This window comes from Cydia strobilella, chromosome 21, assembly GCF_947568885.1.
Source record: "Cydia strobilella chromosome 21, ilCydStro3.1, whole genome shotgun sequence".
Lineage (NCBI taxonomy): Eukaryota > Metazoa > Arthropoda > Insecta > Lepidoptera > Tortricidae > Cydia > Cydia strobilella.
This window is the reverse complement of record NC_086061.1, coordinates 3,278,597-3,295,922: the sequence shown is the minus strand read 5'-3', so window position 1 is coordinate 3,295,922 and position 17,326 is coordinate 3,278,597. Positions and strand designations below refer to the sequence as shown.

At 40.1% G+C, this 17,326-nt stretch overlaps 1 protein-coding gene across 1 annotated transcript in view; it reads right to left on the bottom strand.

Annotated features, from left to right (window-relative positions):
- Nucleotides 1–17,326, bottom strand: part of LOC134751169 (uncharacterized) — a 185,907-nt gene that overhangs the window by 49,904 nt on the left and 118,677 nt on the right. Inside the window, exons 15-18 of the mRNA XM_063686541.1 lie at nt 17,027–17,144; nt 16,460–16,557; nt 15,378–15,519; nt 14,148–14,256 (exon numbers count right to left, since the gene is read on the bottom strand). Of these exons, the coding sequence (XP_063542611.1) occupies nt 14,148–14,256; nt 15,378–15,519; nt 16,460–16,557; nt 17,027–17,144 (467 nt within the window). The remainder of the gene's footprint in view (nt 1–14,147; nt 14,257–15,377; nt 15,520–16,459; nt 16,558–17,026; nt 17,145–17,326) is intronic.

Here is a 17,326-nt window from a genome sequence, read left to right as displayed (position 1 = left end):
ATTTTTTATTAGATTCTCAAACCACTTATTTAATGATAATTAATATCGAACGAACCATTATCATGAGCGTTTTACGTTTTGTTATCTGTCAAGCTACTTAAACACGCTCCATTCAAGGTCAAATAACTTTCCCCACAAGTGGATAAAACGCGTTTTTCCCCGCTTGTATTGAAGGATAAACGACACCTTTCCGAGCTAGTGAGGGGAAAACATATTTGTAGTCGTAACACTAGTATTGCTGACCATGAGTTTTTCCAACATTTTATTACTTATTTATCCGAAACTATTATCAAACTGTGGTTATTCTTTTTAGAGTTACAAAGCCAAAAACTAAATAAAAAAACCGGCCAAGTGCGAGTCGGACTCGCGCACGAAGGGTTCCGTACCATTACGAGAAAAACGGCAAAAAAATCACGTTTGTTGTATGGGAGCCCCCCTTAAATATTTATTATATTCTGTTTTTAGTATTTGTTGTTATAGCGGCAACAGAAATACATCATCCGTGAAAATTTCAACTGTCTATAGCTATCACGGTTCATGAGATACAGCCTGGTGACAGACGGACAGACAGCAGTCTTAGTAATAGGGTCCCGTTTTTACCCTTTGGGTACGGAACCCTAAAAAACCTATACTTACGTCATGTACAGTCAGCAATACTATTAGCTAAGCACCCATGTGTATGTAGGGGTACCAAGCTAATAGCTTTGCTAACTATGTCTTAACTTGACACGAGCCAATTGAATTTTAACTTAGGGAATTTATATAAAACTTGCACTGAGTTTCATTAAAATCGACCAGTAGCTGTTCAACTTAAACCAAAGCATCCCGTCATATCAATATTCCAAAAATAATGGCAGCATATTTTCTCGTGCGCCGTAACAAATGCCTCCGATGTCGTGTAGAAACTTGCGAGTTTCAGCCGTCGGAACAATCTCGATCGTCACACAACACACAAACAGCGCGAGTGCTCGGTATTATAAACGGTTACAGAGCACAGCGCCTCGGTGACCAGAATATAATACTTTTGTATTTTGTACTTTGGTCTCGATATCTTCTCGGGGCTGTGGTGTAGGGTTTGAAGCGGTAGTAGCTTTGACATTCATAAGTGCATTGTAATATGCCTAAATTAAAGAATAATTAAAATTGTTAACTCGAGGGGTTTCTATTAACTCTCGTTAACAATATTGTCCATACCTCCTTTATTGTACAAAGTACTATACCTATACTAACGGCACTATCTCGTCTTGAGTTTACAAAGAGACCTGGCGCCTACTTCACCATCTCGATAACTGTCACTATTTTCAATGAAATGTCAGTTTCATTGTCAATGAAAGTCTTGTATATTTCTGGGTCGGTAAGACGACAGTACCGAAGTCACATCAGTCAACGTTCACTTGTTAGAGCAGCAATCTAAGGCGAATTGTCGTTGACAATTATCAACAGCGAAGCGAAATGAAGTGTTAAGGTCAACTAGGGGTGTGAATGTAAAATGTATGTGTCGCGATGTCACTGCTCGGGGCGAATAACACGTTTCAGTGACGAGTGCTCTGTAAGCAGTGACAAGAGCAGGTGCTGATTCGGCGCCGTAAACACGTGACGCGGGCGTGGCCGGAATACCAAGCGGGACCAACTTGACAACTGACAAGTGGGGGTGTGTGAACATGATTACTTCATTTCATTGTGATTACGTGCTTTTATGTTGGCGGCGTTTTGTTATTAGCTAGCCAGGCAACGTCAATTTAATTAGGTATGAAAATAGTCAGTTATCTCTGCAGCTGACTGTACATCGACCAATTGTGCCACCGCGCGCCCGACGGCGATGCGTTGCAACCAGTCGAGCGTGCCTGCCCTTGACGACTAGTTTAACCGAGAGGCAGATTTCTTACGACGCGACGGTAAGAGACTGTAAAGGAATGAAGCCGACGGGACGTGGTGGCATTGGTCGGCCCGACGGTAGATGAACGGAGCCGGTGGCAAGTTACAACATCCAAGGAAAGCGTCTACGCAAGACGATTTGATTCCAAATCCTACATTTCAATATAAAATCCAGGCACTTGAGCCACTGTAAATAAGCTAATTCGTTAGCTAGTACTAATTTTCCCTTCCACAAATGAGAATTTGTAATTACTTATAACCCATTAGACTACTATCTAACCACGATCACGAAGTCATATTGCACGCTCCTAAATAGAAAACAGTGGCGTGTAGTGGCGCGCGATTATTTAAAGCTCGGCGCCGGGGCAATATGTTCGCGGGGGGAGGCAAAAATAAACAACCGGGGGGGTGTCCCAGCGACGATACAAGTACCTACATGTGGGGTATGCTAAACAAGTGACGAATGCTAATAAGAAACAGACAGACAGGGGAAATTGTAATTATTTATGTGATCCAAACAAGATATTGATTACAGAAATTAAATTAAATTTCGCGATACGCTCTTCAGCTTTACTCCAAATCTGTTGTGGCAAAATTGGTGTTAAGATGTTTTGAGTAAGTGAGGTTACTACGTAAAAACAGTAAAACAAAAGTGACAAAGTTGAAAGTTTTGAATAATATTTTACCCGATATTTTCAAAAAAACATCGGGCAAACTCATTGTACAGCTGCTAAAGCATGTCACATAAGTTAGTATATCTCAGTGTTGAGTTATTACGCATGCTCTTCTCGTCGATAGCACTTTTTAATTGCTTGCGGCTGCGATTTTGAGCCTTCAGTTCCACCACGAATTTCTGGCTCAATATCAATACTTCACCCTTCACCCGTTCGCACTATCGACACCATCCCCGTAACCATATTAATTCCCCGCAAAAGCCAAACCGCCCCAGTCTCCCCACTTGTGCCAGTCGGCAGGGTGTGAGCCGCCGACAAATAGCACTCCGACCCGAGCATGCGCAGAACGGGCTGCAGAGCTTGTTGCACAGGGCGCGCGACCGCGATGGCATGCGACAAAGTCAAAGGGGTTATAGTTGGCGTCCAAACGTGGGACCGTGTCATTGCTTGGGGTAAATAATTCATACTCAGGTTATGATTACTTCAAAATAATGCAATAAACGCAATGGATCCCTTCTAGAAGTTTCAATAGTTTCCTTATTGAATGACTGCATTCACAGACGTTTTAAAGTACTTCGACTCCGGCGACTTGCTTTATTTCCTAGTCTCTAAATTACTAACACCTCGGCGGTTGTTCAGATCAAAATACTAGAGAATTCTAAGACTAACCTCAAAAGTGAGGACTGGTAGAGTAAAGTTATATAACAACCATTTTGGCTTAGTTTTTATAGTGCGTTGATTGCCCTTTCTAAATTACAAATGCGACAAAGATGAAGTTATATTTTGGCTACACTAAATAACAAATCAGCTTCATGATATTTCTAAGCTTCAATATTCTTAGGGTTGAAATCAAACAACGTCACTGTATCTAAAAATCAGTGCCAGCCCTACAGCTACTCGTTGTCTCGTCTCGACTTTGCTTACTCGTCTCCGTCGCAAGACAAAGGGCGTCGGAGTGGTATCGCAACCGAGAGCCCTCGAGCACAAAGGGATGGAAAACATGCGAGGCTACCCTCGCTGCTCGAGCTTTGTTGCTCTTGTTAGGCGGGATGTTCAAAGATACACTTTTAGGATGATATCGTGTGTACTGACGATTTATATCATGTTCGAAATCAGTCAAGATAAGACCAATAATTATCTGCACACTAAACAGATGCTGTACTATTGGTCACAATCATCCCCCTCTCCTATGATCACCACAATAATTTGTATGACCGCCTTTCTAGTGGATTAACAATGACTACCAGATAATAGAGTAATGATCCTAAACCTGTTGGGAGGTTTGAGCCACTAAGGTGATATGTGGCCGTTTATTCGAAAACTTTTCGGCCCTATCGAGCGTCCCTTCCACGAACTCTACAAATATAAATTCTTACCTACTACAACTAAGTAGTAGTAGTATACTTTAATGTTTTCTGCAAACGTAATATTTGAAATAACTTTCGAGGTACGAGAAATTGTAGTGCTAACATAAAAGACAAAACTTGCACCTCTCAGTGGGAATTGGTTTAATAAAATCTGTTGGCACGTCCCGTCTATAAGTTTTACGACGCGAGTGCAGCTAAACTAGTCCAGACACGTCCTCTACAGGAGGACAGGACACCTAGGGCTGCGCATGCAAGGATTCAAGTGTCCGTTAAAATCCAAGTGCATTTAGGGTGTATGGCGTTACGCTTCTCAGTATTTCGGATGTCAATGTACAAGAAATGAATTTGCTGTAACCCCATAGCAATTTTCCAGGAATTTATAAACCAAAATCTGGTTTGATCTAAACAGAACCTAAGCACACCGCACGGCCTTTACAAACGAGATGCTTTCAAGATTTGTAGGACACTTTGTGTGTTCCGATTCTAACGAATATATCCAAGTAGATAATCTAAAAAAAATCTACTATAAACACCAACACTAAAAAGCTAAACATCTCCCAAGCACTCGTCAAATAGAGCACCGCTCACCCCTCGAACGCCTGCCATTCCGCAAGCGGCATTATTCCAGAAGCAGCCAGTATAAGCAAGTCTCATGATCCGTAACAAATATGAGTATTCGGGGATCAATTTTACTGGCTACGAATGGAATAATATGCCAGCAATTGCTCAGCTAGAGCACAGAGTCGACAAACTCGATTACCCACCGTCGCACGCGGCGCGAATGCAGCCCAACTAATATCCTAGCGGTTTCCACTTACTTGTTTGTGTTTGCGATGCGAGTTGGATGTTCATAAAGTAACGTGTCTGAGCTACGTGTTTTTTTTTTGGGAAAGTTTGATTGGATGTCAGTTGCATCCAGTGCAAATGGCAAATGGAAATGAGTTTTTGGAAAAAAATATTAGACAAGAGCAGAAAGAGGTAGACCATGGCTTACTGGATTTATCAAGTCAGTTTATGCTCTAACATCATACATTTAGCGAATATTGTGACGGACCAAAAAGAGAATAAGAATGAGAAAGTATAAGCCGCGTGAACCTTTCCGCCCGCTTGAAAGATATAATCAAGAATAACGAGACCCCATTTTCTTAATATTTATTGTTCCATAAACAAGTGATTCCCCCATTACCGCAGCATACTAAATCCGACCATACGTAACAATCCAATAGGCAATTAAGTAAATAGGCCCATTAGTATGCTACTTCTCGCGCCGTATCCATCTCAAGACGTATCGCTGTCTCAGAATAGATGAGGCGCGTGAGAGAGATAGCAGCTAAAACACCGAGGAAGAAGATATTAGTCCAGTGAACACATAGAGGTCTCCATAAACAATAATGAATGAAATATTTCGTTGTGTACTGGGAGTACAATTACTAATTAAATTATTAATGTACTCCTTAATTAGCATTTCGATATTTAGGTATAGGAATGAACCTGTAATTAACGACATTTATATTGGAATATATTGCTATTTTACACGAAAATCTCATATTGTTTATCAGCTAAGTTTATTCGATTATTTATGTAGAAGTTTTACTTCGCTCAAAAGTTACGTTTTGTTTTTGACCGTCAAGGTCTTTTCTGTTTAGCCCTATGGTTGACTGGTAGAGAATGCCTATAATGGCATTAAGTCCGCCTGTTGTACACTTTTTATGTGCAATAAAGTTTAAAATAAATCAATAAGTTTCAGTTACATGTATTTCAAATTAATTTAATTAGAACAACTATGGGAACAAATCAAATTATTCATGGCGTTAGCCGCGATAGCTAAAGACGCCGGTTCGAGTCCGGCCTTCACCACTGGAGGGCTTCGTCACTTTTTCTTTAATATATGATATCTATTACAGTTTATAATTAACTTAATTCGTTTCTAACATTTACACTACAAACAAGGCATCACAGAAAAGCAGAGACAATAAAGCAAACAATAGAAATAATCCAAAGGCGAGTGGCCCCACGTTGGGCGCCAATTAATGCTCCCGTGGCGACGAGGAAAAAGCCAGCGCATTCAATCGGCGCCTTTCTGACCTAGGTTGTTATTATTGTCATTTACTGTGCGCTTTGTCTTTCACGAACCAGTAATCGTGTGAACTCTGATCACCAGACGTTGTTACAAGGCGCGAGGTCATATTAAAACACAATGATTCAAGTTACGGGGACGGCATCGGCAGTTTAAATGAGAGTAACTTTATAGGTGTTTCAATAACAATACGTCTTTTTTCAACAGTATTGCCCTGATGCACGCAAGAAGGTTTGGGCAGGAGTGTCGCGTTAGACTGTCTGGTTATTTCGATGCCAGACTTTAATTAACGTAGCTTTGTCTGATGTCGTACCGTAAAAAATAACTTCATCTTTTCGTGCTCAGCTAATTATTCGTTCCCTTTTAATGTTGATTGTCACTAGCGATGTCAGAATCTGAAAATTTACGACAATCTAAACAACGAATTTTAGCCAATAACACCTACTTAGAACGTTTTAAATCCACAATTGGACCTGCATTTTGTGTTTTTAGGGTTCCGTACCCAAATAGTAAAAATGGGACCCTATTACTAAGACTCCGCTGTTCGTCCGTCTATTACCGGGCTGTATCTCATGAACCGTGATAGCTATACAGTTGAAATTTTCACAGATGATGTATTTATGTTGCCGATATAACAACAAATACTAGAAACAGAATAAAATAAATATTTAAGTCCCATACAACAAACGTGATTTTTTTGCCATTTTCTGCGTACGTACGGAACCCTTCGTGCGCGAGTCCGACTCGCACTTGGCCGGTTTTTTTTATTTTTCATAAAACACATGTGCAAACTATTTATCACCCGCTAATTGAAGTTTATTTTTATGGCAGTACGAGGTAAAGTTGTTGATATCATCCTGAATTAAGTGAATGTTATCACGAGATTTTAGTCAATAAGATTAGTTGTCAAGCGGACCCATGAGCCGTGGCAAAATGCCGGGATAACGCGAGGAAGAAGAAGGAGTCCAAAAAACTTATTAGGTTTTTGTCATAACAAAGCAATATCCCATCAATAGACATATCAGCCGAGCTTTCACCCCGTCGCCACGGATCCCTTAGCAATCCTCCCTTTGTCCGAGCCACCGTCGCCGCAAAACGGCTTTCCGATAATCCCACGTTGCGTGGCAAATAAGCTAGCAACAGCGTAATAAGGATGTGTACGGGGGTATGTGGGGTCAGATTAGGTTGTATAACCTGATTAGATATAGCAAAATCCTTAATAACTCCTTGTACCCTAAATAAGTCAGTTATAGTATACAGGGTGGCTAAAAAATAAATGCATTCCCGTTGCCAGGGAGGTTTCGGGATTATACTGAGCAACTTTTACTAAGAGACCTACCACGAAATCGAAAAAAAATATTAATCCTCTCTTAGAAAATGGACCAGCCAAAATGTATGAAACAGCCAAATTTTTTTTCGCGATTTCGGGGTTGGTCCCATAGTAAGTTGCTCAGTATAATCCCAAAACCTCCCTGGCAACGGGAATGCACTTATTTTTTAGCCACCGAGTATAGCTACAAAAGCAGATACCAGAAAATAGCAGGACGTTATGGCTAAAATGCTTGTCTCCAACATGAAATCGACTTAGAATTAAATAATGGAAGAAAAATTTCCTTGAAATAAAACTATGAAAACGGATTATATCGCGTATATTGAATTTATAATACATCCCGACGTTTCGAACTCTTTACAGCGTTCGTGGTCAACGGGTGACTGAGGAAAAATTACAAAGTGCAAAAATACCCACATACTAAAATAATGAACAATCATAGACTACAAACTTTAAGGCTGGTTGTACATGCAAAATCGGTTCATAAGGCTAGTTATACACTATAATTATTTTTCAAGTAAATTATATAATTATATTGGGATACCCTCCTACAATTTAGGAGGGAATTAAATCTTCTCGGGTCCGTGGTGTAGGGTTGGAGCCGGCATAGTTTTTATCGCGTATATATATATATATCTTTACTTGAAAAATAATTATAGTGTATAACTAGCCTTATGAACCGATTTTGCATGTACAACCAGCCTTAAAGTTTGTAGTCTATGATTGTTCATTATTTTAGTATGTGGGTATTTTTGCACTTTGTAATTTTTCCTCAGTCACCCGTTGACCACGAACGCTGTAAAGAGTTCGAAACGTCGGGATGTATTATAAATTCAATATACGCGATATAATCCGTTTTCATAGTTTTATTTCATGAGTAACTATCGCGGTAACCGAAGACAATATTAAAAATTTCCTTGTTAACACATTTAGTGCCAGCGCGAGCTACGCGCTACGAGCATAGCCGATAACACGGGAAAATCCGTATGTAGCGAAAAACTACAAACAGAGAACCCGCCTAGCGGGTCGCTGGCAGTGAATGTGTGCAAGTGTATATCAACAAGAAATTCCCAATTATCTACAAAACGATCGGTGGTGCGTTTACGCTGCCGCCATATCTCCATCATTTTCACTAGATCTCTTCTACCTGCAGAACCCTCTAATTTACCCTTTCGTTTCACCGATGTTTTACAGTTTTTTAGGGTTCCGTACCCAAAGGGTAAAAACGGGACCCTATTACTAAGACACCGCTGTCCGTCTGTCTGTCACCAGGCTGTATCGCATGAACGGTGATAGACAGTTAAAATTTTCACATATGATGTATTTCTGTTGCCGCTATAACAACAAATACTAAAAAGTACGGAACCCTCGGTGGGCGAGTCCGACTCGCACTTGGCCGGTTTTTTTTCAAGCCGGTTATTACATTTTGCCAGTCATAACAGTAGCTACCGTAGTCGAGTTACTCATATAAATGAATATGATAAATACAGTGTGGAAATAATGAATGGGCCCTGGAGGGAAAGTACCTCAAAACTTTAAGTTAACTCATTTTGCTTAAAGGAAACATGCTTTTATTTTTTTAAATAAACAAAACTGCATTCAAAGATTTTTCATTTAGTTTTTAATTTTGCTTGTCTAAAAATATTCTTAAATACTAAATATTCGATCTTATGGATATTTTGTACGACAGACCGAGTGTAAAGCGAGGTTTAGACTAGCAACAACTTGCATGCAATTTTCATTATATTGCGGTAGCTGATAAACATTTTGAATGCAGTTTACTTTAGTAGTTAGCAATGAATGTAACGTAAATTGCATGCAAGTTCTTGCTAGTCTAAACCTCGCTTAAGGCCTAATGTTTCTTGGAGAAATGTTATCATTAACATTAACTATCGAATAGTAGAACAAAATAGCGTGTTTATTTTATTTTTTGTCGGTTCGATTCCCGGTTAAAACAAGCGAATTTCAAAAAAAACTATGAATGCAGTTTTGTTTCTTTTTAAAAATAAAAGAATGTTTCCTTTAACTTTAAGTAAAATGAGCTAACTTAAGGTTTTAAGGCACTCCCTCCAGGGCCCATTCATTCTTTCCACACTGTATAGTTGTGGCGGGAGCACAAAGCGAGCACAATAAACTGTGACACGAATCAATTCCGATATCGGGCGTAGCCATCGGCGTCACTCGCTTCCGTGCGCGGTCTTTGGTGTAGTCTTCAGCGGATAGAATTAGGGAAGTTTTGACCAGGGCCGTGTTGCATAGTAAACTACAACTAGTATTACAAGCAGAACTCCTTTTATAATAAGTGGAATTAGAAAAGAAGTTCCGCTTGTAATATTAGTTGTAGTTTATTATGCAACACGGATCAGGGTTGCGTTTTCTAAACTTAAAGTTTGACTCTCTTTCTAACGTATTGTTGTTAGATTCAAACACCGATCTTGTAACTTAGCTTTATAAAACCAAAACGTACATTTACGTCTAACGAAGATTAGAACGCGATCCAGGATCGGTGCTATTCGATACTGCCATTTTCGGATTTAATGAAGGGTAGGGTAAGGGTACTAATAATTTTCATATCCAACAGAAATAACCTAAGCATAGAATGGTAGCAGCGTCGAAAGATCTCTCAGAAAATGTATCTATAGTTTGTGGAGGGACTGTCTCATTTCGGGCGTAGACTGAGAGAGTCATACTGTCTTTGTCTTGCACTGGTGCTGGCGCCTAGAAGAAGGGGATGAGTGTAGTTTTTGTTGTTCTTATTTACTGACAAGATTTGCTTGACCAACTATATTCTAAAACTCATACACAATAATAAATGCTCCATCATTTCTACATTCCTTGATCACAATTATGTTATCAAAATGGTCATGTTTCATGTATCAAAACGCTATTCCCTGTCAACTTGCGCACATAATCACAATCGATCCGCACCAATATGTAGCGAAACGCGATACATTCAGATACTCGCATCCTCTCATCAAATCTGTCCATCGACTTCCAAACGTCACAACAACTATTCATGCGACACGCAAAACTAGACCCTAAATCAGTATAAACAAAGTTTGTTTTTATACATGGATTTTGAACGATCGTTACGGGGTAGAAAGGCATTTTTGCATATTTGATTTCGGTGTATAAATATTAAATTTGATTCGCAAAAAGCAATGTTCGATTGAATCTGTATCGGAGTTGGAATTTTTATTCGATATTGGAGCTTTAGGATTGTTTGGCGAACTGGACGCTTCATATCCTGTTATTGGTTTCGTGGGATCTATGTACCTAGTAATATGAAGCGAAATAGATTCGTAAATTGAAGATGCCTTGTGTTTATGATAACTCCGGTTCGTGCCAATGTATGCGAAATATCATTTGATATTTATCAATCGTTTTTCGGCGATGGAAAACACCGGGACGATTCAGATGTCAGTCATTGTCGTTAAAACTAGTGCTCGTGCCAATTTTCGGGATTCGGTTGCCAAGCGTACCGTAGTCTTTCCAAGTGAGCCGTGCGTGCAACTTGAAGAGGTTTATTCTTATAAGATTTCATATTAGTCAATAGTCAACAGTCAAAGTGTTTATTTGTAAAACATAGGTAAAAGTGTAAACAGCAACAATACAATATTAAATCAACACACATATCATAAACGCTCTATTATGCGTTCAAAAACCTCTCGTGATCTTTTTATAAAACTCACTTTGCTCGTGTCATAAATTTACTCCTATTTTAGTGTCTTTCGTTATGTAACAGTCACATAAACTACTATTATTGCAAGTACGTAAGGTGTCTTCTAAGACTTAGTTTTTACCTACATATATGGTACATGGTGTTCACACTGGGTGTACACGTCACAAGGTTTTTTTTGTCCTGCTCAACTGTCAAAGTCAACATGCATGTATCCACCATGGCTGTATCTCATGAACCGTGGGAGCTAGACAACTGAAATTTTCACAGATTATGTATTTCTGTTGCCGCTACAACAAATACTAAAAAGTACGGACCCCCGGTGGGCGAGTCCGACTAACACTTGTCCTGTTCTTTTTTCACTATAACATTTTTAAAAATGTTTCAAAATGACAGTCTTATTAATTCAGTTTAAAGCTATGCGAATCAATCAATCATTTATTTGCACATAAAAACATAGTATAATGCATGCAAATACATTTATATGACACATTACACCACCGGTAATGTCAAAATTAATTACACAAAGAAAATAAATTACAATAAAAAAAAATATTATATGTATATTATATGTCAGTTAATTCATAAATTGCCAATAAAATTAAGAGAATAAGTTAAAGAAAGTATATAAATGTCAGATATTAATATTAATCTAAAGCTCTAGCAAAATATTCCTTGCTGGAATAATAGGGCTTACTAATAAAATATTGTTTCAGTTTTCTTTCAAATGTTTTTAGATCCTGGCATTCCTTTATATCTTTATCTAATTTATTATACACCCTTATTGCGGACATCGCAAAGTCACTAATAACTACAAATCATGACGCCAAATCCACACATTGTTAATAATAGCCCCTAAGCGGCTCAAACACTAAGATTCCTTCACACAGTGGTTGTTTCAAACGACAAACACGCCTTTAGTCCAATCAATAGGGGGCGCGTTTCCGCGGGGGTGACACGGATACCGCACTGCACTTACGCCGGTATCGAGTTACCCCGTGGGGCGCATGATGAGGGATCGCAGACGCGACAGCGTGGTGAAACGGGCCCTTTAGTAGATATGAGGGTTGATGTACAGACGACGGCAGTTATATTTACACTTTTTCACCTTACTCCTTTGTAAGCCACTTTATGAATGAATGAATTCATGATGTGCCCATGCAATTTCGTAACTCGCTATACCTACCTCGAAGAGTACCATCTCGACAAAGTTCTCCGTTTTTAACACGCTTTTATTAGGTCGACCTGTATGTAACTAACTATGTAATGGAATCTAAGGTAACTAATTCAACCATCTTCGCGGTTTCCGATGAAGCTGAAAATTTGCATACGCATGTAAGTCGGGTGACAATGCAATATTATGGTACCATCGAGGTGATCTGATGATGAAGACAGGAGGTGGTCATAGGAACTCTGTGTTAAAAATACGCAACCTAATTGTGTTTGGGGTTTGTAGAATTGTCTCGATGAGTATTAGTTGCCTGTGGAAAAAAAGTACAGTCAGCGATAAAAGTTTGTACCAAAAATGAAATTTTTGCCAAAAACTTATGTATGGGGAATGTTCTCGCACGAGAATATTTTCCATAGTACTCGGAGGACATTCTCGAGAACGGCACAACTCTACACGGGCCTATTTGACTTGTAGGACGCAACGTCGCAACGTCGACGACATGTAGAATGTAGATACTAAATAAGTCTATATATTATATAGCAGCCACGTCCAGACCTATTTTTGGAGAACAATTAAGAGTAAGTTCTGTAATTTTGATTTGGTTTTAGTAACCACTTCGGGTTTAATCAATTATAGCTCCCACGTCACGTCTGCTTTGAAAAAAAATTAATAGTAAGAGAAAGTATCGCCTTCACTGAGGCACCGTGTCCTTAGGCACTAACCGAGCACGTTCGCAACATGCCTCATCTTTGGCCACGTCTTGGGAGGCACTTAGCCCTCCACAGGTGGTTACCCCCGCTGAAAAATGAGCGCTTATAACTCGGGGACCGCGACGCTAATAACTTGCGAGTGTAACCCCCGGGTTACAGTACAGTATTGACACTATAGGGTATATTGGATTGAGACGCTTGAGGAATGTTCGCGTTCTGCTTTTACATTGATTTATACCATTTTTTTAATACGTGCACATAGAAATGTGATTTTTATCTATCGGGGGTTACGAATGTTACGATGCGTTACAGGGCCGGAAGGGGGGGTTAGAACAAGGCGTTACGTAACGTTTCATTTTATTAAATAAAATACATAATATAATTGAAGGAAACGCTCACTTTCTGGTTAATCTAGTAAGTCTACTGTTGTCTAAAAAAAACCTACATTTCTCTATGAGTATCTTCATTTCTTTACTCAGGGAATTCAAAGGGTATCGTCGTGGGTATTGTGTTTCCTTTTCCACTATACGACTATGTGTAAGCCTCAATGTAGAGGTTCAGCGTAAAGGCACAGAATAAATAATAGTACTAGGTACAGAAGATTCACCCTAACAAAACGCGTCTATTACGACAGATATGACCGCTAGGTGGCGCATGCGCGAACAGGCGTCCGTTCCGTAGTGCGCGGTAACTACTATGGCTATACACCAAAATTGGCGTGGATAGCATGTACCAGGGATGTTGCGGATGCCGATTTTTTGACATCCGCGGACGCGGATGCAGATGCGGATTTTTTAAAGGCTTACATCCGCGGATGCGGATGTCGAGATTAGGCACATAAAAAACTTCAAATATTACACTTTAGTAATTTTTATGTATAAAAAAACGAAACTTAGTATTTGAACAAGAATATAGGTGCCCCACAATCGCATTACTATACTAAAGTCCAAATAAAACAAATTATTCACTATTCGCTGTCCGTCATAGGCTAAAGTGTTCGATCGATGAATCACAAAAACGAAACGAGATTCCTATTGGCTAATGACGAAATTACCTAGCACTTACGCCGCCGCTAAGACGTTCCTGTACCTACCTGTTCCACATCCGGTTTCGCATTAAGCTCCGCACCGATTTTATGCGGATGCGGATGTTGAAAATAATGCGAAAGTTCCGCGGTTGCGGATGCGGATGCGAATATTAGCAACATCCCTGGCATGTACTTGTAGCGTGAGCCACGCCTGGTAAAGGTAAACTGAAAACTGACCTTGATCCTTGTCGGGTTTGGGCGGCGGCCGTCGGTCGGGCAGCGGCGTGGGTTGCTTGGGGCTGTTCCGCTTGGCGCCGCGCGACACCACCAGCGACTGATGCGACATCTGTACAACAAACATAACTCAATACTGTACACTTTCCAATGAGGGCTACCGCGTTTAATTTCGCCGCTAGGCGCGCTAGTGTAGATGGAGATCTTTCAAAATGTCAAATGCATAGAAGTTTTGGGGGTTTCAAGCTTTTTTAACGGGAATTTTATATAAATTATTATTAAATAAAGCTGAATAAATTATAAATCTTTGTCCAGCTTTGATTAGTCATGGTAAACAATAGTTATAGCTCAATAAATGTTAGTGTTTAAAAAAAAGTGTCAACTAAAATATATGCAAAATTAAATAGGTCGAAAAAATGGCACATTTAGATGTGTATATTAGAACGTTTGATTTTATAAAAATAAGCATAGAAGAATTTTGAGATCTGTTTTTCTAGACCTACATCTACAGTGGCGTCAACTGGTGAGCACAAAAACGGTAGCCCTCATTGTTTGTTCCAATAATGTTGAGAGTTCAGGTGAAATTTGTATCACTAGCCATACTCTGCGCAGTGAATTTATAAAACAAATCGTCAGCCGGTTGTATCGCGGTGGAAAGACCGTGTTACGCGTTTCGGTGGCTGCCATTTCTCAACCCACCAACGGAGCGGCAGCTGACGTTCACGAGGGTTCATCATACATAGCCGTTAACCGCTATACGTGTTTTCGCGCGGGAGGCGATGACTGACGAAATTTGCGCCCGGCTCGCGGTCCATACGCAGAGTATGGCTGGTGATAAATTTATTATCCTGTATATTCGATATACGGTTTGTAATTGTAGCAAGCTCGTACAATCTTGCACTGTCAGGTGTCGTCAATATCGACAAAGCCTCTCTATGTCCCCGGTCTAACCCAATCTATTCGGGTATAGTCACCCAGACCAGAGCCAACCTCTTTGCCAGCTTTATTCGTAAAAAAGGCGCTAAATTTAAAGTAGGCGTGAAGGATCGATCTTTCATACATATGTTGAATTCCGCGGCTCTGTCTACTGACAAAGTTGGCTTGCCAAATTATACATTGGCAAACGGAAACGCTCAACTGTCTTGACTCGTTGCAGTGCTCGGCTCTGTCGATGTGTGCCGTAAGACTGGAGTATAGGTAGTCAGGGGCAGGGTAAGAGTGTGTAAGTGTTACCAGCTTGTCGGAGCGGTCGCCGGAGGGCAGCCTGGCGATGGTGACGTCGGCGCTGTCCTCGGGCGGCGGCGGCTGCTGCAGCCAGTTGTACTCGCGCTTGTCCACCGGCACTCCCCGCCGCTCGTAGTCTTGCGCTTGTGTTCTATAACAACACATCGCATTCTTCAATAACATCAACTGCAATCTGAGGTCTGAGGAAGCGAATTAACCCCCCGCTTGCAGGCATGTTACGCGGCAGTAAAGGGCACCCCACACTCGTCAATAGAACTTGCAAATAATGTAAACAAATATGACAGATTTTGTTAGCGTTCGACACATAACCTAACATTTTTACGAAGGTTATTTTCCTTGAAATATTAATAACTAAAAATTTATACATATAAATAAAATATTTAAGTATAGACTGTTGATAATGTCATGGTTAATGTTAAAGAGCAAGATTAAGAAGTACGTTAGGTTTGTTTACATATTTGCAAGTTCTATTGACGACGACTTTAGTCAGCGCTATGGGAAATGGCGTCGCTGCGCAGTTGCGCCAACGCTGCGTCCAGGAGCAGTCAGAGTTTAATAGACGCTAGTGTGGGGTCTCAAACGTTGTCGTGCTCAATCTCTCAGTGTCTTGTGCCTCTGTGGGTTTTCTGCAGCGCAGCAAAAACTACTCAGTGCTTATAATTATAATACATCGTCGAAATTAAACTATCGTCAGACATATTTCAAAATATTTTGATCACTACGGTTACACTTACTAGACATGTGAAACATGTCGCCAAAAGCGACTAAAATACTAGTTAGTGATCTAAATATTTTTTATAATGCATCATATTCTTTAGGAGTAAAGTCGCAATTCCAATGTACGATGATAAAGGACAAGTCAGATCACGTTGCGCATGATTGAGGTTTAATGATTGGAACCTAACAAGCTAAATACCTATACACCCGTTGACCACGAACGCTGTAAAGGGTTCGAAACGTCGGGATGTATTATAAATTCAATATACGCGATATAATCCGTTTTCATAGTTTTATTTCAAGCTAAATACAGCTAAACATTAATTAAAAAGTCATAAGTTGCAAGAACTCACCTTAAACTTTCATAACAGTCTAAACATACAACGGCATAGTCGCCGTTTTCTAATAATAAAGAATTTTCAGTCCGCCTTTGCACTAAAAATGGGAATTCCTGTAACAAAAACATATATGTTAGAATATGATTTAAAAAAATAAATACAAACTTTCATACTAAATCTCGCCAAAATTATAGTTATAGGTATAGTACCACCGCATCGTAGTAAATTTATTTTATTTTACATCAACCCCTTTACATGACGACCCTGCCAAAAACCATCCGCTAACACCGCGAAGTCACCGTGTGCTTTTGGTGACTGACGATCTTTAAATTCTTTTCGAAAAAATAAACTGATTTGACTAGTAGTTAAATACCGTGTAGTATGAGTACTATGGGACCAACCACGAAATCGCGAAAAAAAAAGTACGCTCCCATAGAAAATGGACCAGCCAAAATATATGAAGCAGCCAAATTTTTTTTGCTATGTCGTGGTCGGTACCTTAGTAAAAGTTGCTCAGTATAATCCCAAAACCTCCCTGGCAACGGGAATGCACTTATTTTTTTGCTACCGTGTATAGCCCACCTTAATAGGTAACGCGCGCACGCGTTTCCGGTACGTTTTGATGCCGCATAGGTGGCAGTGGTAGTCGTGCGTGTTGTACACGCGCCGGTCCGCGCCCACGCCGCCCAGCGCCTCATACCTGCGGAAACAATACACAATGAATGGCGGGAATCGAACCTATCAACTCCCCAACTTGCAGTCGCGATATCTAATTGGCAGAAAAGTTAGACCTCCCGCTCGTCACGATATCGAGTTATGCGATTTCATTCAACATTAAGGTGCGTCTACGCTAGGCGAACCGAGCACGAGCGAAGCACGAGC